Here is a 26708-nt window from a genome sequence, read left to right on the forward strand (position 1 = left end):
AAGTACAGTGATGAGGAAGTAGGATTCTTCCATAAGACAGAATTGGCTTCAATCCTTCCTGTCCACTAACAGATAGATGATCTCTCTGAGCATGGGTCTCTCATCTACAAACCTGGGATAATGAAACCAGTTCTTGGTCATTGTTTTGTTGAGAGGAGTGAGTGAGATAAATCATGTAAAGCACGGAGCACAATGACTAGCCCATAATAAGCCTCAGTGCATGGTCATCCTTAGGATTATTTTGTATTCCTTTGCTTTTGAGCAAGATAGTGGGGCAGCTAGTGAACTCTGTAGCACCAAAGATTACTAAAGCAAGGCCAAGTTTTCTACATCTCCAGATTTTGGAATGGTGGCTTTTTTCTTTTTTCTTCTTCTTTTTGGCTCAGCAGATAACGAAAATATGAGATTAAAAGGGAAGAAAATTTACATAAATTGTGAAACTACCATGACCACTCATCAGGCATTAGGAGAATTATTTTACTGATTTATTTCTTGTAAACTCACATAGTCCAGCTAGGAGATGAGAGTTGGATTTTATTGCTCCCATGCATTTATTTTTTCTCAAAGTGCATATCCTGGACCAATGGATATGCATCAAAATACCCTGAGCAGATATCCTAACATGTAGTCTCTATCTCTGAGGCAAGGCCAGGACATCTGCATTATAACCAGCTTCACAGATGATTTTCATCAAAGTGTGGGAATCTTTGATTTTGTGCTTAAATTATATAATTAAAATTTGATTCCATAATTTCTAATATTTATGCATACAAGCATTTTCTTCCTCACTCAGGTGATAAATTCTCTAAGGCCAAGACAATGTTTTCTAGTCTTCTAGTAACCTCATTAATATACAGCTCAATCTCAAATACATCATTGAGAATTAATGAGAATACTTTAGTAGGTTTAGCATTCTGCCCTGGAGAGTCCTGATCTGTGAATGCCTAAAGACTGGTAGAGTCCTCAAGTTTGAATGGCATTTCATCAATATTCAATATTATGTGATATGTGATATACATTTTTAACCAATACTTTCTCATTCCCAGTGGATTGGTTATTATTTTGCTGGGTAACTCTGCGATCCCTGAATTACTGACTAGGAAGTGAGATTATCAAGTGCCTTAGAAGTGAAATCCTTTCCAAGTTTCAGAGTGTTTGCAAAACAGAAATGCACAGCTCTTTCTGCTTTCATATCACAGAATGGGAAAGCCAAAATGCCTTTTGTCAAAAATGGTTATTCAACTTTTATTTTTTTCTATATTTTATTTTATTTTTTTATTAATTTATTTTTTAAATTGGTGCATTGTAGTCATATATCAATCACATTGGAGTACAAGACTTGAGAGGATATACAAGCACACATCATCCAATTAGCCCTCCTCCAGCCCCCATCCCATTCCCTCCCCCTCCCTCCATCCCACACTTCTTTGGTGATTTACTTTGATACATTTGTTTATGTACCTCCTGCGTTTTAAAGAGGCTTCGTCCTCCAGTATTACATACCCTCTGATTGGTCACATTAGTTGCTTCACTATAGGGCCCTTTCTATAGCTCAACCTCTTCCTGTTGCCCTTTTCCTCCTAGTTATTGCTGATTAAGAGAAGCGTCTGATTTATATTTTCTGCGATATTTCTCTGTGCATTCTGCGTTGCAAGTACCGATCCCACTCTTGATGGTCCCAGTAGTGGCCTGGCTACACAGTGGACTGATCCAGACCTCGCTGGCTCAAGCAGCGGCCTTGCCTCATGGGAGGCCCCAGTTCTGGTCTTGCTGGCCCCTGCACTGGTCTAACCCCTAAGCTGGCTTTGGTCCTGGCCTTGGAGGCCACAGGAGTGAACTTGCCTCAAGCCAGGCTCCGATGCTGGCCATTGGCCCCTGCACCAGCCTAACCCCTTGGCAGGATTCCAATCCCGGCTTCGGAGGCCCCAGCACCGGCCTAGCCTCACGGCAGGCTCCAATGCCGGCCTCGTTGGCCCCAGCACCGGCCTAACCCCTCGGCAGGTTCCGTTCCTGGCCTAGGAGGCCCCAGCACTGGCCAAGTCTCATGGCAGGCTCCGATGCCAACCTCGCTGGCCCCAGCACCGGTCTAGCCCTTTGGCAGGTTGTTATCCTGGCCTCGGAGGCCCCAGTACTGGCCTTGCCTCACGGCAGGCTCTTATCCCGGCCTCGGAGGTCCCAGTACCGGCCTTGCCTCATGGCAGGCTCCAATGCCGGCCTCGCTAGCCCCAGCACCGGCCTAACCCCTCAGCAGGCTCCGATCCTGGCCTCGGAGGCTCCAGCACCGGCCATGCCTCACGGCAGGCTCCGATGCCAGCCTCGCTGGTCCCAGCACCAGCCTAACGCCTCGGCAGGCTCTTATCCCGGCCTCGGAGGCCCCAGCACCGGCCTTGCCTCACGGCAGGCTGTGATGCTGGCCTCACTGGCTCCAGCACCGGCCTAACCCCTCAGCAGGTTCTTATCCCGGCCTCAGAGGCCCCAGCACCGGCCTTGCCTCACGGCAGGCTCCGATGCCGGCCTCGCTGGCCCCAGCACCGGCCTAACCCCTCAGCAGGCTCTTATCCTGACCTCAGAGGCCCCAACACCGGCCTTGCCTCACGGCAGGCTGTGATGCCGGCCTCGCTGGCCCCAGCACCGGCCTAACCCCTCAGCAGGCTCCGGTCCCATCTCGGAGGCCCCAGCACCGGCCTTGCCTCACGGCAGGCTCCGATGCCGGCCTCGCTGACCCCAGCACCGGCCTAACCCCTCGGCAGGCTCTTATCCTGGCCTCGGAGGCCCCAGTACCGGCCTTGCCGCACGGCAGGCTTCGATGCCGGCCTCGCTGGCCCCAGCACCGGCCTAACCCCTCAGCAGATTCCAGACCCAACCTCGGAGGCCCCAGCACAAGCCTTGCCTCATGGCAGGCTCCAATGCTGGCCTTGCTGGCCCCAGCATCGGTCTAACCCCTCGGCAGGTTCCAATCCCGGCCACGGAGGCCTCAGTAGTGGCCTTGCCTCACAGCAAGCTCCGATGTCGGCCACTGGCCCCGGCGCCCGCCTAACTCCTCAACAGGTTCCAATCACTGTCTCTGTGGTTATTATTTCAAAGGTTCCAGGTGTAATGTATCAGATCTCTGCATCCCCTGAGTATTGGCCACTGGCATTGCCACTGCCTCCACCATTTCAAATCCTTCCCAGGCTCTTTTTCCACTCTGAATGTTGTCCAGTGTTCCTAAGCATGCGTGATGGTAGCATTCGACATTTGGTGTAATTTCTCCAAACAAATAAAGTTGGTAGGATCTGGTTTCTGCTTCTCCTGAATACAAGTCTCCACTACCATCACGGAGAACTCTTTCAACACCGCATTTCTCCTTGGTCTCTGCTAAACTCTCTCCTTATATGTGATGTCTGAGATTCTTAACAATATAGAGAAATAGCAGTCCTCTTTCACGGTGAATTTTTCCATAAGTTCCAGTGCATTTAGATAAGTTTTGTCTGCATCTCCAGTGTCCTGGCATCCATAATGGCTTTCTTACCTCCTCTCCGATATTTTTCTTTTTCTTTTTCTGTTCTGGGCCCGGTTTCTCCAGGGGTCTGGCGTGCTACTCGCAGTTCGGCCCGGGGCCCAGAGTCTCGCGACCCGGGCCCGGCTGGCGTGCCCCACGCGCGACCCCCGCCCAGAACCCAGCGTCTTACTGGGCCAGGTTTCTCCAGGGGTCTGGCATGCTACGCGCAGCTCAGCCCGGGCTTATTCAACTTTTAAATGCACGATTTGAAGCCTCATTTTCATTACATGACCAACAACAATACTTGCTAACTTTAGGGAGAGGGAAGAAATTGTGATCCTATGAGGTGTTTGTCTCTGAAAGATCAAGATATTTGCTGCGTGTTCTTATGGTAGTTTTCTTTGGGGTTTCACAAACAACTCCTGGAATGTGGAGGCTCTACCCTCAGAGCCTCATGGGAGCCTCGCCAGTGACCTAATGCCATTAACCTACCTGCTCTGGTTGCTGCAACATGCAGTTATTTTGTCTACATTTCAAAAGCAGCTCTCCAATCTCCAAACCATTAACCATGTTTGATCTTCAATGTGATGAAAAATGTTTGGAATCTAAGCTTATGATCTTTGTGCTACATTTTTCTCCTTTTAATTCATGGTAGCTTCTCCCTCCTTTCTCTCCTTTAGGATCAACACGCTGTGGTAGGCCAGAACCCAGGCCCCAGTCCAAGTCCCAACCCCTGCTCAAATCCAAACACTGGAAGTGGTTACATGAGCTCCCAGCAATCACTGTTGAATCAGCAATTGATGGGGAAGAAACAGACTCTACAGAGGCAGATCATGGAGCAGAAACAGCAACTTCTCCTCCAGCAGCAGATGCTGGTTGACACGGTAACATTTTCTCCTACCTTCTCCTGCACACACTTGTTGGCCCAACAGAGGGAGGTCATTCTTTTTCACTTGTATTTACTTTCCTTTTCTCTGTGCCTACTTATGTGGTAACAACAAGGCTGTCTTAGCTATAAGAGAGGATAACTCTATACATTTAAAGTATTGCAGAGGGAAAAAAAACTTAACTCAGCAGTGGCTGCACACCTGGAATGCACAGCCCCTCAGCTCACTAGCCCTGCCCAGCCCAGGAATGTCTAAAATGACCAACATGGGCATTTCAATCAAGCAAAGGAAACCAGTGTTGGTTCCCTAGCCCCAAGGGGCAAAAATAGTGAACTGAATTTTAATCAACTCAAATCCAAACTTATCTTAGAGATAAATGCATTTTTAAAAACAGTTTTAAAAGCCAACATGGAATTTCAAAACTAAGATTTGGCTTCTAAAACAAAACCTCTCAGAATGGAGAATATTTTTTAAGAAAATTAAAAATATCTCGGCATCGTGGTACATGCCTGTAATTCCAGCAGTTGGGAGGTTGAGACAGGAGGATTTCTGTCTCGAGGCCAATCTCAGCAATGTAGCAAGACCCTTGAGAATTTAGCAAGATACTATTTTATAATAAATACATATAAAATATATAATAATAATTGCAATAATATATAATTATAATTATATTTTTATAATAATATATTTGGGTTGGCTCAGAGGTAGAATAACCCTAGGGTCTGTCCCCAGTACCAAAATGAAAAAATATTCATATTTTCACCCATATTTTTGTGGTCTTTTAAGAAAGGCAAGATCACCAGGTGTGGTGGCTGACACTTGTAATCGCCGCACTTGGGAGGCTGAGACAGGATGATCACACAGGTTCGAAGCAAGCCTCAGCTACTTAGTGAGGCTCTCAGCAACTTTGTGAGACCCTGTTTCCAAACACAACATAAAATATACTCTGGGAATATAGCCCGGAGGTAGAAAGCCTCTGGGTTCCACCCCCAGTACCAAAAAAAAAAAAAAAAAAAAAAAAGGCAAGCTTGTGTTTTACAAATATTGCGCAAGCAAGAACCCTTCTTCAGTCTTTATCTGTTTACCCTTTTATATTCTCAGATAAAGTTCTATAAAACAACTTATCTCTCCCTGCCTCCTAAAACCACAGCCCCATCTCTCATACTTTTAATCTCTGCTTTCAAATTATTTGGCCAAATGAAATAAGAAAAGGACAAAGTTAAACATCTCCATGTTAAAGGGATAAAGTTAAATATCTCCAAGTGACAGAAAAAGAGAAAAATAAGAGCTGGGGTATAGCTCAGTGGCAGAGCACTTGTCCAGCATGTGTGAGACCCTCAGTTCCATCTTTAGCATCACAAAAAAAGGGAGAAAAATAGAATAATATTCAGGGAGCTTTGTAAGATGAATCAGAAATGTGGGGTGCTATAAATGCTATTATTATTCAGTAAACATTAACTTACAATGAAGATACAGCCATAAAGATGAAATACTTACTTTCTCTCTCTGTTCCCTAAAGGAGCCTAGAACTCACTGGGGTAGCTGTCTGAAACAGTGGTTCACACCTGTAATCCCAGTACTTGAGAGACTGATTTGAGGCCAGTGTAGTACTTTAGTGAGACCCTGATTCAAAATAAAAAATAAAAAGGTATGGGGGTATGGCTCAAAAATAGAACCTCCCTGGGTTCAATCCCTAGTAACACACACACACACACACACACACACACACACACACACACACACAGCAAATGCAATACATGCGATTAAACCCTATGCTGTGAGAACTATTAGAAAGGTTGCAGAGAAAAAGTTCAATCTACTGACGATATGAAGTCACAGTGGAAAGTGGGCGGAAGAGGAAGTGGTTGTTCCAGGCCACAGAACCAGCATATTCAAAGACCCAGACACCAGAAAGGACACTACATAATAACTTCGCATAGAATGTGTACAAGGAGAGGAAGTGATGAGCAAGGAGGCAAGGGGTGAGAGACCAGAGGATAGAACTTGATAAATGAGAAATTATATTCTCTGAAAAGCAATGGAGAGGATTTTACAGACTTAAGGAAGTTTTATATTCAAATTGCATTATAGTAAAAGCATAGTCACAGTAAAAGAAAATATGAGAGAAACATAAAATTCAACCTTGGAAGACTGCAAATTGTCTCCCAGAAAAGGTAAAATTTGACTTTTGACTTTGAGAGACGGCAACATCCTAACAGAAAGAGTAGGTGAGGTCTACCATTCTAGGTGGAGGGTGGACCAAAGACCAAAAGGCGCAGCCTGGCTGAGTATTTGTTGGTTAGTTTGAGGTTGTATTATGAAATATTTAACACATAATAAAAAGTATAAATAATATGAAAGTCACATGTATTTTTTAAAGAAATGACAAGTAGCATAAATTGAGAGTCCAAAATATGTCAAGAGAAATAGTGAGAAATTCATTTATTTTATCTTGAGTAAGGAATCATGAGAAATAAGTTTACGAATGACCTTGAGTACTGCCTTGATGTAAAAGGTAGAGGAAAGGCACTGACTGGATCACAAAGCGATACAACTGGTTTCTTCTGCAAATCATGGTTTTGGAAACTTCAGCCCTCCCACCTATTCCCTCCTCTTACTTTTCTTTTATTCTTATAAATTAAATACTTAGAAACAGGGGCAGCAGAAGAGAAAAGTACGCAATCTAAAACTGACGTACTGGGTACACTTTTCTCATTCCCATCAGTGCTACTTATTTAATGACACACAACAGTTGAATTTCTGGCATTTCAGCTCTGATTAAAAGGCAAGAAAGTGGTAGCATACACATCCCATGAGGTTCCTGTTCTGGCACTGGCCTGAGTCTAAATGGGCCTTTGAGTCACACTGGGACAGGTGCAGAGGGCAGGGGCATAAGCTGTGAGAGATGAATAAGAATGAGGCTATACTTTGTGTGATTTTTTATAAGCCATTCACATTTTCTTTGTTTGGATGCCATTGAGGGTGCCTGTGCTTTTTAGCATATCCAGGAAGAAACAGTCTTTGATACCACTTTACATTAGCATATGCTTTTGTAGTCCTTTGCAGTCAGTTGGCAAGGCTAGATAGGCACCTGAATTGAGACATTTTCTCATGAAACGCTGGTATCCTTCTTCTCTATTATTCTCCCACCAATGAAGCACAAAGAAGTGAGTAGTATTTATTACAATGAACATCATCATTACCAACACGTATTGCACCTACTGTGTGCCAGACACCATGCTGAGTTTTAACAGAATTAAGGGATTGATCCTTACAATAGCGGTATAAGGAAGATCATATAATTATCCAGATCTTACATTTTTACAAATGGGGAAACTAAAGCAAGGCAGATCCATACTACAGCAAATGATTTATACACTGGTTTTTCACATATAAGGTATTGTGTTCTGAGAAATAAATTGACTTCATGTTCAACCAAAGTGATTTCAGGGATGGCCTGTGGGTTTGCACTTACATAGCATGGGAATGTCATTTTCTGGCAAAATATAGCTGTCTCCATTTAGTACTGGAGTCTAAGCTTTGCTACTCTTCAGCATAAAGTTATAGTGTGATGATTCTGTTATATCCATATGCAAAGCCATTAGATCTGACTCACTCGTGAAAAGTTTTAAAAACTCAGATTTCCAGATATATGTATATATGTTATCTCTTTGAACAATAACAAACCTTTGCAGAGATAAAAGACCAATAATTAGCTTAAGATACATAAAACGTAACCCCATGTTTGAAATCTTATCTCTGAAGAGCCTAATTAATATATACACCACACATGCACACGCACGCACAGACATACATCTGTCATCTTCAGTGTAAATGATAGAAACACCTAATTATGTAGGAGACATGCTTTTTGGGAAAGAGAAATTTTCAGAAAATTCCATGGTTGTCTGAAAATTCGAAACTGTCAGTTTACACAATAGTTTATAACAGGGATGGTGTACATTGCCACTTTTGGGTTCATGGAACATCTTAAGCCATTGTTTAAACATTTAGGGTTTGGGAAAAACCAAAAAAAAAAAAACTTCACTATTTTTTTCCCTTAATTTATAAACCCATGTTTAAAAGAAATGTAATCCATATGTTTCTGATTCACTTACACTTAGCTCATCAGAATTGTGTTTTATGTGAATGACTTGATGTCTAAAAAAGCTGTCTTTTAAGTTTTTTTCTTAGAAACAAGAAATAAATTTGGGTTGTTGTTGTTTTAAGGCTTTTCCTTGCTTTTTAGTAGAGTTATTCTACTCGGAAGGTTTGAATTTGATGCAAAACTGAGAAACACATGGTATAAGTGAGTTTGAAGTTAGGCAGGGGACATTTGGTTTCCAGCTAATCCACTTTTATTACAAGGTTTTCTTTTCTACTTATTGGCTTTTCAATAATTATAGTGTTCTGTCTCTACCTATGTCAATTATTTTTACCTTTGAAAATGGAGGTTGCTTTGGAGTACATATAAAATTGCATTAAAACAATTCCAAAATATTTCTGATCCATACTAAGGAAGAAAAAATGTAGTCCTGATGTTTAGAACTTATATGACATTCTTAGCCATGTCATTTTGTTCTATGTTGCACATAAACAGTCCTATAAATATCAACCTCAGACAAGGTTACTCTGATACCATGATAAAGTGAGACAAAATAAAGCCACTTCATAATTTTGTCTAAAAACAGATACATGACTACTGTTTGACCTCAAAATGTCAAATATCTCCCTCCATTTCTAAATGAATGATAACTATACTAAATCAACTTTCTGACACCTTCCAATCTAGAAAGAAATCTCCACTTCCCTAGGTTCTCCCTAAATCACAGAAAGTCGACTGACTGTGGCAGGTTCTTTCTAATATGCTGTCCCACTGAGACACCCTGTGGTTCCCCAGAATGTGCATTCTCTCTTGCTGCAGTGACAATAAACCCAGTAGGTATATTCCTGATGGTCTCTGGCTAAAGGCATTGATACTATTACAATTAAATCTCTATGTCCTCTCTTACCTCCCAAACTCACTTGACCTATAGATCTGAAGATGGCTAGTTCCAGAAGAAAGAAAAGAAGGGAGCTTGGGGACAGTTTGTGCTTCTTAGAATGGGGCACTGAGAAACAGTAGCAAAGAGCCCTTAGATTGTATGGCAGGAAAGATCCTGAGTTTACTGAAGTTGAAAAGATTTGTCTCTGATTTTGCACTACTAAATAAGATCATGATTTGTAACCCAGGATTGAAAATTTGTTCTTATATTCTCACTTTTTGGACTAGCACATACAATTTATAAGTGAAAAAAGCATAGATACAATTTAATACATTTTCATTTGTGTTTTCAAGGAGAAAATTGCTCCACAAGACCAGATAAACCGACATTTGACAAGGCCGCCCCCAGATTACAAAGACCAAAGAAGAACTGTAGGGAATCTTCAACCAACTGCTCAGTATTCTGGTAAGTGTTCCTAAAAGTTAGTAAAAATCCTCACTCTGAAAAGAAGAAATCTATTCTATTTCTACTAGTTCCTCCTTCCCCTGACTCATACTTGATTGTAACACCTTCCTCAGAATCTTTGACTAACTCCCACTTAGCTTTCAGATCAAGACCACACTTAGTCCTTCCATCGGTTATTTATTCTTGCCCTGTGTTCTCATATTCACCACTCTCTTACTTCTAAGGATTCTACAAAGTTATCACATAAAACATAGTCTTTTTGTCTCCACCTTTGAGCCCATCTTCCCAAGGCTTCCCCTTTAAAGACAAAGTCTTGCCACCAAGGAATAATTGAAAAGCAAATTACGTCTTTTTTGTGGAAAGGACTGTGAGTTGAACACAGAGACATTATACTTTCAAGTCCCAATCCTTTGTATTTTTCATTTTGAAACAGGTCTCCCTAAGTTGCCTAGGCCTGCCTCAAACCTGCAGTCATCCAGTATCAGCCTTCCAAGTACTGGGGTTACAGGCATGCACCACTGTACTCAGCTACAAATTATATCTCTATAAAGTTTCCCCAAACACCAAAGATTGATTTAATTTAAATCACAAATCGAACTTTGTGTGTGGAGGGGTACTGGAAATTGAACTCAAGGGCATTCTATCCCTGAGCTATACCTCCAGCATATTATTATTATTGTTATTATAATTATTGATTTTTTAAGGTATTGGGGATAGAACCCAGAGGCATTCTACCTCCAAGCTACACCCCCAGCCCTATTTTTTATTCTTTATTTTTGAAACAGTGTCTCACTATGTTGCAGAATGCTGGGATTACAAGTGTGCACCACCACACCCAGAAATTAATTTTTTTTTAAACAGGGTCTTGCTAGGTTACTGATAATCTTGCTCAGTTGCTGATACTGGTCTCAAACGTGCAATCCTCCTGTCTCAGCCTCCCAAGTACTGAGATTACAGGCATGTACCACCACACCCAGCAAAACAAAACTTTTTTTTTTGGTGGTACTGAGGGTGGAACCCAGGGGCTTTCTACCTCCGGGCTATACTCCCAGACATTTTATATTTTATTTGGAAACAGGGTCTCACTAAGTTGCTGCGAGCCTCACTAAGTCGCTGAGGCTGGCTTTGAACCATTGCTGTCCTCCTGTCTCAGCCTCCCAAGCACTGGAATTATACCACACCCGGCTGCAAAACTTTTAAATAACTTTCTCAATAGCTTTCTCCATCCAAAATCTCTTTCTTGACACTGTGAACTCCAAAAGAATATACCGTAAACCAGCCTGTACTGCTTCTGCCTTTTCCTTTCAACCATATATTCAAGTCTCTTCTGCTTAAAGCTCTGTAAACTTTTTCATGAAGTTAAGCTCTCCTATAGGATTTCCCAACTTCTCTCTGCTTTGCCTCTTCCCCCATTTGTCCAAGAACTCATAAATGAGAGGCTATAAACACTCCTAATTATTAATTTTTTCTGGTCCTATAAAGTATAGTTTAAATATGTAGCCCTAATTTATTTAAACTTCTTCAAATATGCCAAATTGTCTTTCTCCACTAAAATCTGGAATGATATATTTCACTTGCTAATATTATTTTGCCTCAGAACAAAACAGAATTTTTTATTTGTCCTTAAAGAGATTGAAAGACAAGATATGGTTTATTTGGAACATAGCTTCTCATATCATAACCTATGAGTGAGCTTTGGAGAAGCTAGGAGCCCTTTTAAAATTCAGGATGAATATTTAGGATTTCTCTCATTCTTATAAAAGAATCCCAGGGATAGTAGTCTAGCGCTGACTTGGGGGCTTCACAGTGTTACCAGGAATCCAGGATTCTTTTGTGTTTCTGTTGTATCTTCTTTAACACGTGGCTTCCATCTCAAGGACTTCCTTGTACCTGTTACACTACCAGCTTTTATATCTACATTTAAGATAGGAAGAGGAAAGAAAGGTAAAGACATAATTGCTTCCCAAATGAGTCACATTCCCTTTTCAAATCAGTCTTCTTTGACGCCTACAAACTAATAACTTTAGCCAGAATATATTCATCTAGGACCCCCTCACCCACCCCCACACCCTGCATCAACATAAAATCTAGGGAAATGTGGTTTGTCAGTTGATTACATTGCTACAAAATCAAGACTGTTTCCAAGAACAGGGAGGATGGGTGGTGAGGAGGCATCTGACATTTCCCAGTGTCTCGCATGGTACACATGGGCATTCTTCCAAAGAAGGGGGCCTCTGCATTAGACTGTGGATCCATAAATGGCTAGAATTGCTGCTCTACAAAATTTTACTTCCCATGTTTTCTGAGAGTAAAATAAGCAACAAAAATGCAAAATAAACCTTTCGGTCATTTTAATCTTGGTACAATAATAATCACCCTTTTCAGGTGTTAATATTAGAAGGGAAGTACAAAAAGAACCTGAAACAGTTTTTATCACATTAATTTCCACAACTAAAAAAAATACTACTCTCCTCATGAACATTCTCAGAACATATTGTTAAATAAATAAGGCACCTACCACAGGGATAATTTTTTTCCCTTGCGAACCTGGGGAACCCAGGGGCATTCTACCTCCAAGCTACACCCCCAGTCCTATTTTTTATTCTTTTTATTTTGAAACGGGGTCTCACTGAGTTGCTAAGGGCCTCACTAGGTAGTATCTGAGGCTGGCTTCAAGCCACAATCTTCCTGTCTCAGCCTCCCAAATGCAGGGATTATAAGCGTGCACCACCACGCCCGACTACAAGGGATACTTTTTGAACTCTCTGGTTCTTTACACAGCATTTGCATAGTATGAATTCCCTTGCTACAAAAACTTCAGATATAAAGATGATGTTGCTTCAACTCATGAGCATCTGTTCACTCTTGGTTATTGTTCAAGTGTCTCCTGCCTCATTCTGGTCCCTCTTCATCAAACACTTCCTGACCACAACACGGTGCAGGGCCATGTCAAGACCAGAGACACAAGCAGACGCAAGTGGCTGCTCATGCCTCGTAGGAGCATGTGATCTATTTAAGGACATATATTGAAATAGACTCCAATTTCTGTATGTTCATTTGGCCTGAGATCTTTCGGGTTGTGTACCAGGCCAGAGGCCCTCTCGCAGCAGGGGATATCCTATGGTTACAATTGCAGGCATGCATTTCTATGACTGACATTTTGCTGTTCATACATGTGTGTAGCTCTCATTTTCTCAGTGTTTCTGATTCTTTTGGGCCTTCCTGCTTTTATATACGGGAAAAGCACTTCATAAGAATGTCTTTATTCCAGTTTTGTCTTTGCTTAAATTTCTCATTAATTTATTCATTCAAAACATATTAATCCAATACCAATGGTATGTCCTCCACTAGACTCAGAAAATATGACAGTGAACAAAACAGATATAGATGCCTTCCCTTGTGGACCTTATCATATAACAGATGCTTTTTTTTTTTTTTTGCCTCTTTCTGGCACTTTATTTTTGCGTCTCAGGATGTTTTCCCACGATGACTTTAACCTCCCCAAGTCAGAAATATTTCAATGTGTTGATTAGTTACTCTCTGCTGTGTGGTGACTTCCAATGCAGCAGCCTGTGATTTAGACACTATTCCATATCTGATCAGTTATTGTCAGGCAACTTTGTAACTGGCTAGCACTTTAAGGCTCTGTGGATTGCCTAAGTGCTAAATGAAATATTCAAGAAGAGAATTGCTGCTGGAGAGATGAGGCTGGAATATCAGGGGAACCTTACCAGAGGAGCTTGAGTTCTGACTTGCAGCTAGCAGGCCAAAGGTAGAAAGAAAAAAGCTAAAGGTCAGAGGGGCATCACATGAGAGGGAAAAGGTGGCTTGTGGTATACTCAATAAAAATTCAATAGTATTCACATGTTCCGAAAAAGAAGGTTTACATGTAAAAATAGTCACCAGATCATGGATTACATCAAATTCCAGATGCTTAAAGATTTAAGATTTAGCCAGGCATGATGGTGCATGCTTGTAATCCCAGTACTTGGGAGACTGAGATAGGAGCATCACAGATCTGTGATCAAGATCTGTGATCAAGATCTTCCCAGCTTCAGCAAATTTATGAGGCCCTCCACAGTTTAGTGAGACCCTGCTTCAAAATTAAAAATAAATAAATAAATAAAATAGCACTGAGATGTAGCTCAGAGGTAGAATGCCCCTGGGTTCAATCTCTAGTAACACACACACACACACACACACACACACACACAAGACTTTGGCTGGGCCAAGTGGTGCATGCCTGTAATCACAGTATTTGAAAGGTTGAGATAGGAGGATTGTAGGTTCAAGGCCAGCATGCAGTAAGTTAGCAAGATTCTGTTTCAAAATAAAAAATAAAATAGGGCTGGGGATGTAGCTCAGATGTAAAATGCCCCCCTACACACACACAAAGGGGATAGATGACACTTCACCTGTTGGATCCTGGGTAGGGAGCCATTCAGGGAAGCTTCTTGAATTAAGAACAATAGAACATGGTTTTCGAAGCCATAGGTCAGAAATAGTAAGTTAGTAGCTTCATATATGATTTTTTCTACATTTTCTTATTTGGATCCTCGGCTAAACAGTAGCATAGATTTTATGGCAGCTTGGGTAATAAAAGTTGTAGTCTTTGGATCTGGAACACACTAAAACTACATCAAAATTAAATTATCTTCTCCCCTAAATGCCTCCAGAAGTGGATCCATTCTATTTTAGACTTCTTTCTGTAGTTTGTAAACTCTTAAGCAAGGAGTGAGACAAAGGATGATACTTCTTCCCCAAAGCTGTCTTAATCCTTTTACATAAAATGTTTGATGATTATTTCTCTTAAATTGTCCTTGTACCTGAAAGCAGTTTCAAAGGCAATCATTTTTTTTAATTGCTATTAACAGAGGAGATAATCTACTGTTGTGAATGAATCTAATTCTCTTCTCTTTCTTAGGTGGTTCGTCTTCAGTGAGTTTAAACTCCAACCAGGCATTGACAAGCCCAGTTTCAACACACACCATTTTAACTCCAAATTCCAGCCTCATGTCTACTTCTCATGGGACAAGAATGCCTTCATTGTCCACAGCAGTTCAGAATATAGGGATGTATGGAAATCTGCCTTGTAACCAGCCTGGCACATATAGTGTCACTTCAGGGATGAATCTGACCCAGCAGAGAAATCCAAATCAACTGATAACAAATCAAAACAACCCTCTAATGCCACGATCATCTACCTTAGGGCCAAATAACAGTAACAATGTGGCCACTTTTGGAGCTGGATCTGTTGGCAATGGACAACAATTGAGACCAAATTTAACCCACAGTATGGCAAGCATGCCAACCCAGAGAACACCGAATGTAATGATCACATCCAACACAACAACACCCAACTGGGCATCTCAAGAAGCAACAACCAAACAGCAGGAAGCCCTGAAGTCCACAGGAATTCGATTCCCTACAGGTACACCTGCAGCCTACACCCCAAACCAGTCGTTGCAACAAGCAGTGGGCAGTCAGCAATATTCCCAGAGGGCAGTGGCTCCTCCTAACCAGTTAACTTCAGCAGTGCAGATGCGACCCATGAACCAAATGAATCAAACATTGAATGGACAAGCCATGGGTCCACTTAGGGGTCTGAATCTCAGACCCAGTCAGCTAAGCACACAGATTTTGTCTAATTTGAACCAGTCAGGAACAGCATTAAATCAGTCGAGGACAGGTATGAACCAGCCACCATCCCTGACACCCAACAACTTTCCTTCGTCCAACCAAAGTTCCAGGGCTTTTCAAGGAACTGACCATGGCAGTGACTTAGCTTTTGACTTCCTCAGCCAACAGACTGATAACATGGGCCCTGCCCTAAACAGTGATGCTGATTTCATTGATTCTTTACTGAAGACAGAGCCTGGCAATGATGACTGGATGAAAGACATCAATCTTGATGAAATCTTGGGGAACAACTCCTGAAGGAGAAAGGACAGAGAGATGATTCACAAACTCCAAGCACTAAGAGGCAGTATTTTACAAGAACACTGTAAAGGCCAAACTATTGACTTCCAAGTGGAGTACATGATGAAGATACTGTGGCTTAAAAATTGAAAGCAGAAACTGTAGTTGTAAACATTTTGGTCCCAATTCCTGTTTAAAATTTCAAACCTGAAAGTAAAATATTGGGATCCCTCATCTCAACACCAGGACATGCTTTCCCATTTATCCACATTGAAGTGTAATGTTAATGTGTAATTAATTGTGTAAAATAGGCTTCCCAAACTCCTTTTTCCCTTACAAGAAAAGTAATAGAATATGTAGCTTGTTTAAACCCATGTCATGAGGAGGCAATAGTTCCAAGAAATGAGCCACAAACTCCTTAATTTTCTCTAATAGATATATGTGATTTAATTTTTTCATTGTATTGTCACTTAATTTTCCTAAAGCTTGCAGGATAGATTGAAATTTTGTAGGTTTGTTTGAAGTAATTGAACAATGCCCCAAGTAAGGGAAAGTTGATGAACCTGGAGAACATTCAGTGGGTTATAGAATTTCTTCCTTAGATTCACCTTTCACTTTTACAGATTCCCCACATATCCTATACTTGAGTGGAATGCCGTGTCTAGTAACAAAACAAGAATGTAGAACTGCGCAACTTGATTTTGCCTTCTACAGACAATTTCTAGGTCCATTCCCTACCAAGTTATAACCAAGATCTACTCTAACCATACTAAAATATTGATGAACACCTGTCTGAATCATATTTTCCTTTAAAAAATAAGACATTTCTATAAAGGAGATTTATTTGGCCATAAATAACCTAGAGTATTATTACTTATTGTGATTGATGCCCACTGGTTTGTTTCCAAGTTGAGTCAGATTGAGCCCTGTCCTCCCTACTTATTTTGATGGACAGAGACTTGTAAGAAAAGGAAGTTGGAGGACAAACCTGATACTAAAAAGTATCATGTTTTGATTGGAGACAAAATAAGCAGGAGTGGCAGGTATGAAAGGAACAAACCTACTTTAGAGCATAACTGAGAGGGAACACAGACGATCCTTTTTTACCTGGGGTGAAGAGCTAAGTAAGCTGTGTTCCATTAGTAGTGGTCCGTTCAGTCTTCTGTCCCTGATGTGATGAATTCCTGCCACATGCTCCATGGACCCTTAATATTCCAGGTTTTCTCCCTCAGGGCTGAGCACTGTATCAAAGAAAGCGTGTTTGTTGAATCCCCACATAAAGATGAGCTATAAAATGGGGAAGACGTGCAGGTTTGGGATGGACATAAAATATCACTATCATTTTCCCAATTGCAGAGGAACAAAAGGTATTAGTATCAGAGTTCTAGGTATGCACTCACATATTCAAATATCAAACATAATTTAACTGAAGTTATTTAAAAACCAAGTCTTTACATATTTGTTCAAAGGGAACACTTTTTTTTTTTTCTTTTTGAGATGGGGCCTCATCGTGTTGCCTGGGATGGCCTTGAACTCACTATCCTCCTGCCTCAGCCTCCCAAGTGTCTGGGAAAACAGAGCCTGATATTGAAAGAACACATTTTGAGAGCTTTGCAAATTTCTCTCCCAGTCTTCAAAATTTCTAGAGGCACTCTCCTTCCTTTACACATTATCAACATCACTGGCACTGAATCTTTTCTGTGCTAACTTGTAAATATAAATAACTTGTTTTGTAAACTTTTGTAAAGAATATTTTGGTAGAAATACTTAAAACATATTCTTTGGGTTATATTTATACATATGTGAAATAAATATACTATCAAAAGGTTATATTTTATACAAAAAGTAAATTGTTACCTTTTGTATGCTAATATACAAAGTTTTGTACAATATGATGGTTTATTTTTAGCTCTACACTTAAACCATAACGTGGTCAAGTGGGAACTTTTGAAAATATCAAGAGGCTTGTTAGACAAATTTATATTCTGAAACCTTAATAAGAAGGCATTCCAGGTTTCGATCCTTTCCCTTTTTCCCCTTGCTCCCAAATTCATTATTAAATCCATAGTTCTTGTGTCTTATTTGATTATTCTGCTGTGCACATTGTACTAGCCCTTGTTGCATGTGGTCTACTGTGTGTTTTTCCATTTTATAAAGCAGTGTTTCTCCATGCAAATAGAGGAAAATAATGTATATATAAACATTTTTTATTTTATGGCTCCTCCATGTTATTGTATATATCTGCCAGCACTTCCCATTACAGCCCTGCAATTCAGCTTATTTTACCCTAACATAAATAGTATGTTTTTGTAGTAGCTATCACATTTAAGAGAAAGCAATCAGAATGTTTTGGATTTTCTTTTATCTTAATGTGAATTTCATAATTAATGTCTATTTATTCAGCTATTCATTAAAATACCGAATTCTTTGGAAAAAATGGTGTAATCTATAGTTTCTCTTTGTTGGCAGCCTATTACCAAAGATGACGTAATTTTCCTGAAAGCTGAGATAATGACAATTTGATAGACATCCTTAGCCAGAAGGTTAAGATTTACAACTTAAGAGCTATTGGAATACAATCTTCCATTTATAGAGATACCAGACTACTTAATTGTTGACATTGTTTATCATCTTGACATATTATACAGGAGGTAGAAGTAATTTTTCTTCTTTTTTTTAGTTCAAAGACTAGAAAGCAATTTAAGCAAATAATTCATTCCTGACTTTGTGTTAAGCCCAATGAAGATAAATAACTCTGCTCTAAGTGATTCACTAATATTACCTGCATTACTGTAACTGTACCCATAACTGTAAAGATTTCAACTTGTAAAACCATTATTTTGTATTGTATGTAATACCATGTGTAAAAAATAGTTTTAAAAAAGTTTAGAAGTGATTTTTTTTGTACGAAGTCATACTTTCAGTCACCACCAATATTGTTACATCACAGAAAGTTCTGAGAACCATTAATAGTTCTTAAAGGCAAATTTATTCCATAGAAATAAAGGCAAATAGGTACTTAAAGGTAAATTTATTCTGTAGAAAACTTATAATACTAGCCAAATGTTGATTTTTCTCATTTGTATGTTCTTAAACTCACTTAAAAGTTTGTATTAAGCCAGGCATGGTGGTACATGCCTGTAATTCCAGTACTCGGGAGGCTGAGACAGGAGGATCGTAGGTTTGAGGATATCCTCGGAACACAGCAAACTCATAGCAACCTAGTGAGACCTTGTTTTAAAACAAAAATCTTTAAATGGGTTGGGGGTACAGCTCAGAGGTAGAATGTCCTTGGATTTGATCTCCAGTCACACACACACACACACACACACACACACACACACACACACGCACACACATGCACACACACACACACACACACACAGTTTGTATTAAAACAGTAGATGCACTGCACCTACTACATACCTGCCTAATTCTCAGGTCCTATGGGCATTTGCCTGACAAGTGATATGGTATTTAGTCAGACCAGGCTCAGTCACCATAGCCTGACTCAGCATATTTGCACAGTCCTTCTTGAGAATAAAGGAGACTTTAAGAACAATGGTCTGCTGTCAAAAGCAAGATAAACCCGTCCAAATTCTGCTCCTGCTATTTAGCTATATTTCTAAAGTTCCATTATCCCTTATATCGAGGTAAAAAAAATGTATGTCATTATCTTCTTATTAGAATTATTAAGGGAATTATAGTAATATTGATATTTTATACTTTGTCAAAAATTTGAAAATCTAAATAGTAAACAAAATCAATATCAATAAAAATAATATATATACAAAGATAAAGAAATACATAATTCCAAAATCATCTATGAACTCCAGTAGAAACAGATTTGAGAGAAGAAATGGGAAAACAAAAGTAAGTGCAAAAAAGAATCACTCAGACTCTTCCCACAATGTGGTTGCCCAAGTCATTTCTGTTGTTAAATTATTTTATCCACAATTTTTATGATTCTTCACCCAAAAAAGGAGGTTTGATGCTAAAATATATCTACATTCTTTTCCAGTTCAATAATTCTGTGATTTATTTATTTTTGTCTCAAAACTAACTAGACATTAAATGAAAAGACTCAATAAACTCTTTTTTGAAAAAATAATCTAATAGTTACTTCACACTTATAAATTTTTCAGATTGTCAATCAACTCTAACAAAGCAGCCACCTCCCTTAAAATTAAACCATAAGCAAGATTTATAAGTAGGCCAGAAGGAGACTGTAAACAAATAGAAAGACAGTGTACATCTAAATGCCTGCTGCCTAGAAATCAAGCCCTGAAGATCAATAAATGGAAAATAATATTAAATGCTCATTTTCCTGTGAAATCATAGAATCTCATAAAGAAAATATTGGCCCACTAGGGAGCAGAAAACCATTAGTTTAAGGAGTAGAAGCAATTGGATATGTATTAATAAACTTTTGTGAGTTGTAAACAGCCATGTAACATTTTTTAAATATCCTTCTCAAGTTCCTGTAATAGACAAAGTAAAGATGGTGATCTGGGATCAATTTCATTGGCAATGATAACATAACTAAAACCCTGTGCCAAGAAAATTAAGAAAACATATTGGCCTTCAATTTTTGAAACCAACTGCTATTGTTTCTTCCTTTTTTCTCCATTTTGCTGGGAAGAAGGGAGAAAGAGGGAAGGAAAATTTTTTTTAAATCTTAGAGAGGCTTAATTTATTGTGTAACACAACTACAGCTCCTAGAAGATGGCTCTGAGTTTAGGGTAGCTGGATCCATCCACTCACCAATGTCATCAAGCCTCAGTCCTTGTATGTCCCTCACTTATGCTTCCCTACATAGACTCTATCCTCAAGAATGTATGTCCTCTCCTGATGGCAAATCAGTCACTAGAAGCTCCATATTGATGTCCTTATAACTCCAAGTTTGACATAAAGCAACCATTAATGTTTACATTTTAAAAGATCTAACTTGCCTCTCACTGGCTTGGACTAGTACATGTACCCTTCTGTGAACAATCATTTTGGTCAGACCTGAGTCAATACCTATCCCTGTAGGCAGAGGTAGTATTAATACCAACAAACCATATAGACTGAGAGTGAGAAAGAAGTGATTTAACAAAGGAAAGTCAACCTGTTAGAAAAAATAAACACAAATAGATATAAAATTAAACCGCAAATGTCTGCTTTCCTTTATCTTCAATTTAGAATCTCACTAATAATCCAGACCCATCCACCTCCCTGTATGGAGGCACTCCAAATTTTACCTATGTATTTTATCTACAATCTTAGTAAGATGGACCAGAAGCGTAAGTCCAAAATATGTTTAAGCACTGCCCATGAACATACAGCGGTGGAGAGAGAACAAGATAACAGTCATAAGGAGTTCTGCTTGGAAGAAAAACTAAAAGGTACAGATCACATTCTTCCAAACAAGAACAATAAAGAAAATTCCATTGCTGAGAATTCAAATCAATGGCTGAGAGAGAGGAGAGGCACTAGAAGTTTACCTCTTTCCTCAGGGTGCATGCTAGCTACATTTTCTAATGGGAATATGGAACCCTTCCTCAAGGAATGTGTTACATGTTTGGGAGTGGTCAGAGAATCAGATCTCTAAGGTCCCAGTATTATCTCCTGTTAGAATTCTCATATCTCTAACTTACTGTGCAAAAGCTTTAGCTGAAGGATGAGAATCTAACTTTCTAAAAAATATCAATTGCTTTCTAATCAGAAAAAATAAAAATCTTTTCAAATATTCCAAGGGTTACAGATACTTTAATGAAAAGAATTGTTTACATAAGTGATGGACAAGTTGAAAAGATAAAGAGGGGATGGTGAGGGCCATCCAGAGATGGCCAAAGCAAGAAGCCACTATGACTCCCAGGATAAAAAGGTAAAAAATACAAGGAGCCAGCATTGCTAAGCAGATGCTGCCACACTGGCTCAACTGTCAGGTAGGAGCTGGGTGTAGTGAGAGGTTCCAGCTGCTAATGGAGATGCTATTAATGACAGAGGGAGGAGAAGGGACACTGTTTCCCTCCATCTATTCTGATTTGTCTCTCCAGGAAATGCATTTCATTTGCTGAACTCAGCTGGAACATAGTCTGGAGAAGTTCACTGTAGATCACAGCAGAAAAAGTAAGAGATAACCTGCCAATAAACAGGCTCAGGTCTGGCATAATGTATGTGCCAATTACTGGACTCTAAGCCCTACTAGACTGCAGACTGAGAGCAAAAATAGGCCTGCTTACTGTTTTCTTCTTCTTCTTCTTCTTCTTCTTCTTCTTCTTCTTCTTCTTCTTCTTCTTCTTCTTCTTCTTCCTCCTCCTCCTCCTCCTCCTCCTCTTCCTCCTCCTCCTCCTCCTCCTCTTCCTCCTCCTCTTCCCCCTCCTCCTCCTCCTCCTCCTTCTTCTTCTTCTTCTTCTTCTTCTTCTTCTTCTTCTTCTTCTTCTTCAGAGAGAGAGAGAGAGAGTTATAGCCTCCATAGTAGGGAATAGCAAGGGACCAAAGTATAAAGATATGCACAGGAATGATGAACATAAATTCAAAATATTGGTGATCTTTGAAAGAATTTAGAGAAAAGAGATTAGAAAAGTTACATAGGTGCCTTAATTATAGTTGCATTATGTTCTTTTTAAGTCAGATCAAAGCTATATGGGTGTTACATAGTTTAATGCCTTTATATATTGTTAGGAATAAAAAGAAAGTTAAATTATTTGGAATTTCACTAATGGCGTCCTGATGTAAACAAATGAGTGAATGCACAATGATTGATTTGGATTTATAGCATCATGAGATACACTTAAAGGCCCTTTCAAACGGATGCATTAAAATGCTAGATTTAAAACTAAAGACAAATTTCAAAACTTATGTTTCAGTCAATTCTTGCTGCTATAACTGAAAGCACCTCACCATGCAACTTTGAGGAAGGACAATTTATTTGCTCACAGTTTCTTGGAGATTCTAGGTGTAGCATGAAGGAGAGAGAGAGAGAGAGAGAGAGAGAGAGAGAGAGGGAGGGAGGGAGGGAGGGAGGGAGGGAGGGAGGGAGAGAGAGAGAGAGAGAGAGAGAGAGAGAGAGAGAGAGAGAGAGAGAGGGAGGGAGAGACCATACAGGCCCTATTCCTCAATATGGGAGTCTGGAAGGAGAGAGAAGGAGAAAGTGAGGCTCTGCTCTCACAACTTGGAAGCTGGAAGTAAGAGAGTGAACAGGAGGAAGAGAGACCCTTGTATAATCCCCAAGGCCACACCCCATTACCAACCAAGCCCTGTTTCTGACATTGCTACCTTGTTTACATGAGAGCTAGGAAAAAATTCTAAATCCAAACCATTACAATTTACTATATGGCTATAGAAATAAAGACTATGTGGTACTATGGTACTACCATAATATCTTATAAATGTATAGACTGGTGAATAGAATAATTCTTCATGTTTTTGGTCAATTGATTTTTGGATAAGGTGTCAAGACAATTCAAGGGAGCTAAACAATCTTTTTTTAAAAAATAGTTCAGGTACAACCAGATATCCACATGCAAAAAATAAAATTTGGTCTCTACCTCACACCATATACAAAAGTTAACTCAAAATGATTCATAGACCCAAACTAAGAACTAAAACTATGATGCTCATAAAAGAAAATAGATGTGAGTCTTTATGACCTTGGTTATTTATGACACCAAAAGCAAAAGCAACAAAATAAAAAAACAGATAAATTAGACTTCATCAAACTAAAAACTTCTGTGCTTCAAAATGACCATCAACAAATGAAAATGTAGCCCATAGAATGGATAAAATACTTAAAAATCATATATCTGGTAAGGGACTTGTATCTGAAATATGTAAGTACCTCTTATAAGAAAGACAATCTAGTTTTAAAAAATGGACCAAGTATTTGAATAGACATTTCATTAAAAAGACACACAAATGATGAATAAGAAACAAAAATATGTTCAATATCTTTAATTATTCAGGAAATGCAAATCAAAACCATGAGTTACTCCATTACACCCACCAATATATTCACAATCCAAAAGATATACAATAGCATGTGTGTACAAAATACACAGAAACTAAGACTCTGATACACTTCTAGTGGAAATGTAAATTGGCCTAGCCACTTTGGAAAAGGGTCCAGAAGTTCCTTACAATGATAAACATAGAGTTATCATATAGCTTAGAAATTCTATTCTGAAATATATGTCCAAGGGAAATGAAAACATATGTCCACTCAATATCTCATACCCAAATGTTTAAAGCAGTATTGTTTACAAGAGACAAAAGTAGAGAATATCAATCAACTGATGAATGTATAAACAAAATGAGGTTTATTCTCACAAAAGAGAATTGATTGACAATAAAAAGTAATGAAGTATCGATATACTTTACAAGATGAAAAAATTTTGAGAACATAGTCAAAGCACACAATCACAAAAAACCATGTGTTATATGATTATAAAATATATTATAGTAAATGTTAAGAATAGGAGCCTGATGTGGTGGCATACGCTTGTAATCCCAGCGTTTGGGAGGCTAAGACAGGAGGATTCCAGTGCATGGACAGCCTCAGCTATTTAGTGAGGCCTTTTGCAACTCAGTGAGACCCTTTTTCAAAATTAAGAATAAAAAAAAAAAGGCTGGGGGGTATAGATCAGAGGTAGAATGCCCCTGAGTTCCATCCTCACTACCGCAAAAATAAATAAATAAATAAATAAATAAATAAATAAATAATAAAATAAGCCAGGCGTGGTGGCGCACGCTTGTAATCCCTGAGCTTGGGAGGCGGAGACAGGAGGATCGCGCAGGTTCGAAGCCAGCCGCACTGGCTTGAGACCCTGTTTCCAAATTAGAAAAGTATAAAAATAGGTCTGGGAGTGTAGCCCGGAGGTAGAGGGGCTTCCAGAAACCTCAGTGCCACCGATAATAATAATAATAATAATAATAATAATAATAATAATAATAATAAATACCAGTATCAATTTATGTACCTACACTGTACTTAATCTATCTACTGTTAAATCTTTAACTGTTTTTCTGGTTTTTTTTCAAGTCACTGCACTTTAAATCTTCAAAAATGAGTGCTAGACCTGAGTGAATCTAGAGGGGATCTGAGTGCTGTAAGTAGTTCATCCTAGCAGATCCTAAACGGCTCCACCCATAACATCTCAGCCTATCCTGCACACTTTTTGTACGAGTGCTGTTTTCTATTTATCTCTACTTAGGAGCATCCTCCTGAGCAGCAAACTTAGGAAAAGTCTTAAGTAGGAGGGACTTGATGTTCCCTGGGAAATGGCCTTCAGCCAATTTAGGACAGAAATTGGTAGACAAATAGTCCAGGTTTCTCCTCCATTAGCAGATATGTTTCATGTATTTCACACTGTTTTTAAGGGTTCTCAGCAGGAATGAATCCCAGTTGCTCATAGTTTCTGTGCTGCAAAGAAAAGAATCAACAGAGCAAAGAGACAACCTACAGAATGGGAGTAAATATTTTCAAACTATACATGTGACAAAGGGTTGATTTTTCAGAATAAAATATTTGACAATGTTAATAGCAAAAAAGACAGAGCAACTAAAATATGGGGACTATATCTAATTAGATATTTCTCAAGAGAAGATATACAAATGGCCAACAGGTACCTGAAAAAAAATGGTCAACAACACAACATCAGAGAAATGCAGATCTAAACCCACAATACACTATCATCTTATCGCACTAAGAATGGCAAGAATCAAAGAGACTGAAGAGAACAAATACTACAGAGGATGTGGAGAGAAGGCACCCTGGCATGCTATAGGGGAAATGTAAATTAGTACAGATACTGTGGATACAGTACAGGGTTCCTCAAAAATGAAAATTGAACTACCATGTGATTCGGCAATCACACTATATTCAAAGGAAATGAAATTAGTATGTTAAAGAAACACCTTCCCTATCTTGTTCATTGCAGTTCTATTCACAATAGCTAAGAAATGGGAACAATCTCAGGGTCCATAGACTGATGAAGAAAATATAATACGTACACCAGTGGCATGCTACTCAGCCATCAAATAGAATGAAACCCTGTCACTTGCAAGGACATGGGTGAAGAGGAGATCACTGTATTGCATTAAATAACCCAGATAGGAAGACAAGAACTGTGTAATTCATGTGTGGAACATAAAAAAGTTGATCTCATCAAAGTTAAGAGTAGAATGGTGACTACAAGAACCTAGGGAGGGGGAGAGTGAGGGTAAGATGGGAAAGGTGAATCAGTGAATACTAAGTTACAGTTAGAGCACAGTGAGAAGTTCTGGTGTGCCACTGAATAACAGGGTGACTACAGATGACAATAATGTACCGTGTACTTCAAAAATAGAAGAGAAGATTATGAATGTTTCAATATAAGAGAATGATAAATGTTGGAGGAAATAGATGTGTTTAACTTTATTCAAACATAACATGATGTGTGCATATGTTGAAACATTACACTATACACCATTAAGATGTAGTTTTTGTTTTTCATGTATCAGCTAAAATAAATTTATATTAAAATATATGAATAAAATATAAATATGATTTTAAAAAGAGAGGCTTTTACCTGCTGTGAGACAAGGCCAGTGCTGAGGTCTCCTAGGCCAGGATCAGAGCCTGCCAAGGGGTTAGGCCAGTGCTGGGGCCAGCGAGACTGGGACCGGAGCCTGCTATGAGGCAAGGCCAGAGCTGGGGCCTCTGAGGCCGGGATCGGAACCTGCCGAGGGGTGAGTCCAGAGCCAGGGCTAGCGTGGCCGGGAGTGGAGCCTGCCATGAGGCAAGGCCAGTGCTGGGGCCTCTGAGGCCGAGATTGAAGCCTGCCGAGGGGTTAGGCCAGTGCTGGGGATAGTGGGACCAGTATCAGAGCCTGCAGTGAGGAAGGCCAGTTCTGGGGCCTCCAAGGCAAGGATTGGAGCCTGCTGAAGAATGAGGCCGGTGCCAGGGCCAGTGAGACCCGGACCGGAGTCTGTCGTGAGGCAAGGCCA

At 39.7% G+C, this 26708-nt stretch overlaps 1 protein-coding gene across 4 annotated transcripts in view; it reads left to right on the forward strand.

Annotated features, from left to right (window-relative positions):
* Window positions 1-15755, forward strand: part of MAML2 (mastermind like transcriptional coactivator 2) — a gene marked incomplete at both ends in the record, with an annotated part of 371839 nt that extends 356084 nt beyond the window's left edge. For 3 of the 4 annotated variants that reach the window (XM_080695108.1, XM_080695110.1, XM_080695109.1), the window contains 3 exons: window positions 4162-4365; window positions 9707-9818; window positions 14743-15755. In XM_080695108.1, coding sequence (XP_080551234.1) covers window positions 4162-4365; window positions 9707-9818; window positions 14743-15755 — 1329 coding nt within the window. The remainder of the gene's footprint in view (window positions 1-4161; window positions 4366-9706; window positions 9819-14742) is intronic. The other variant, XM_080695111.1, reaches the window with a different exon arrangement.
* Between the last annotated feature and the right edge of the window lie 10953 nt (window positions 15756-26708).

This window comes from Muscardinus avellanarius (assembly GCF_963383645.1).
Source record: "Muscardinus avellanarius genome assembly, chromosome: 1".
NCBI lineage: Eukaryota > Metazoa > Chordata > Mammalia > Rodentia > Gliridae > Muscardinus > Muscardinus avellanarius.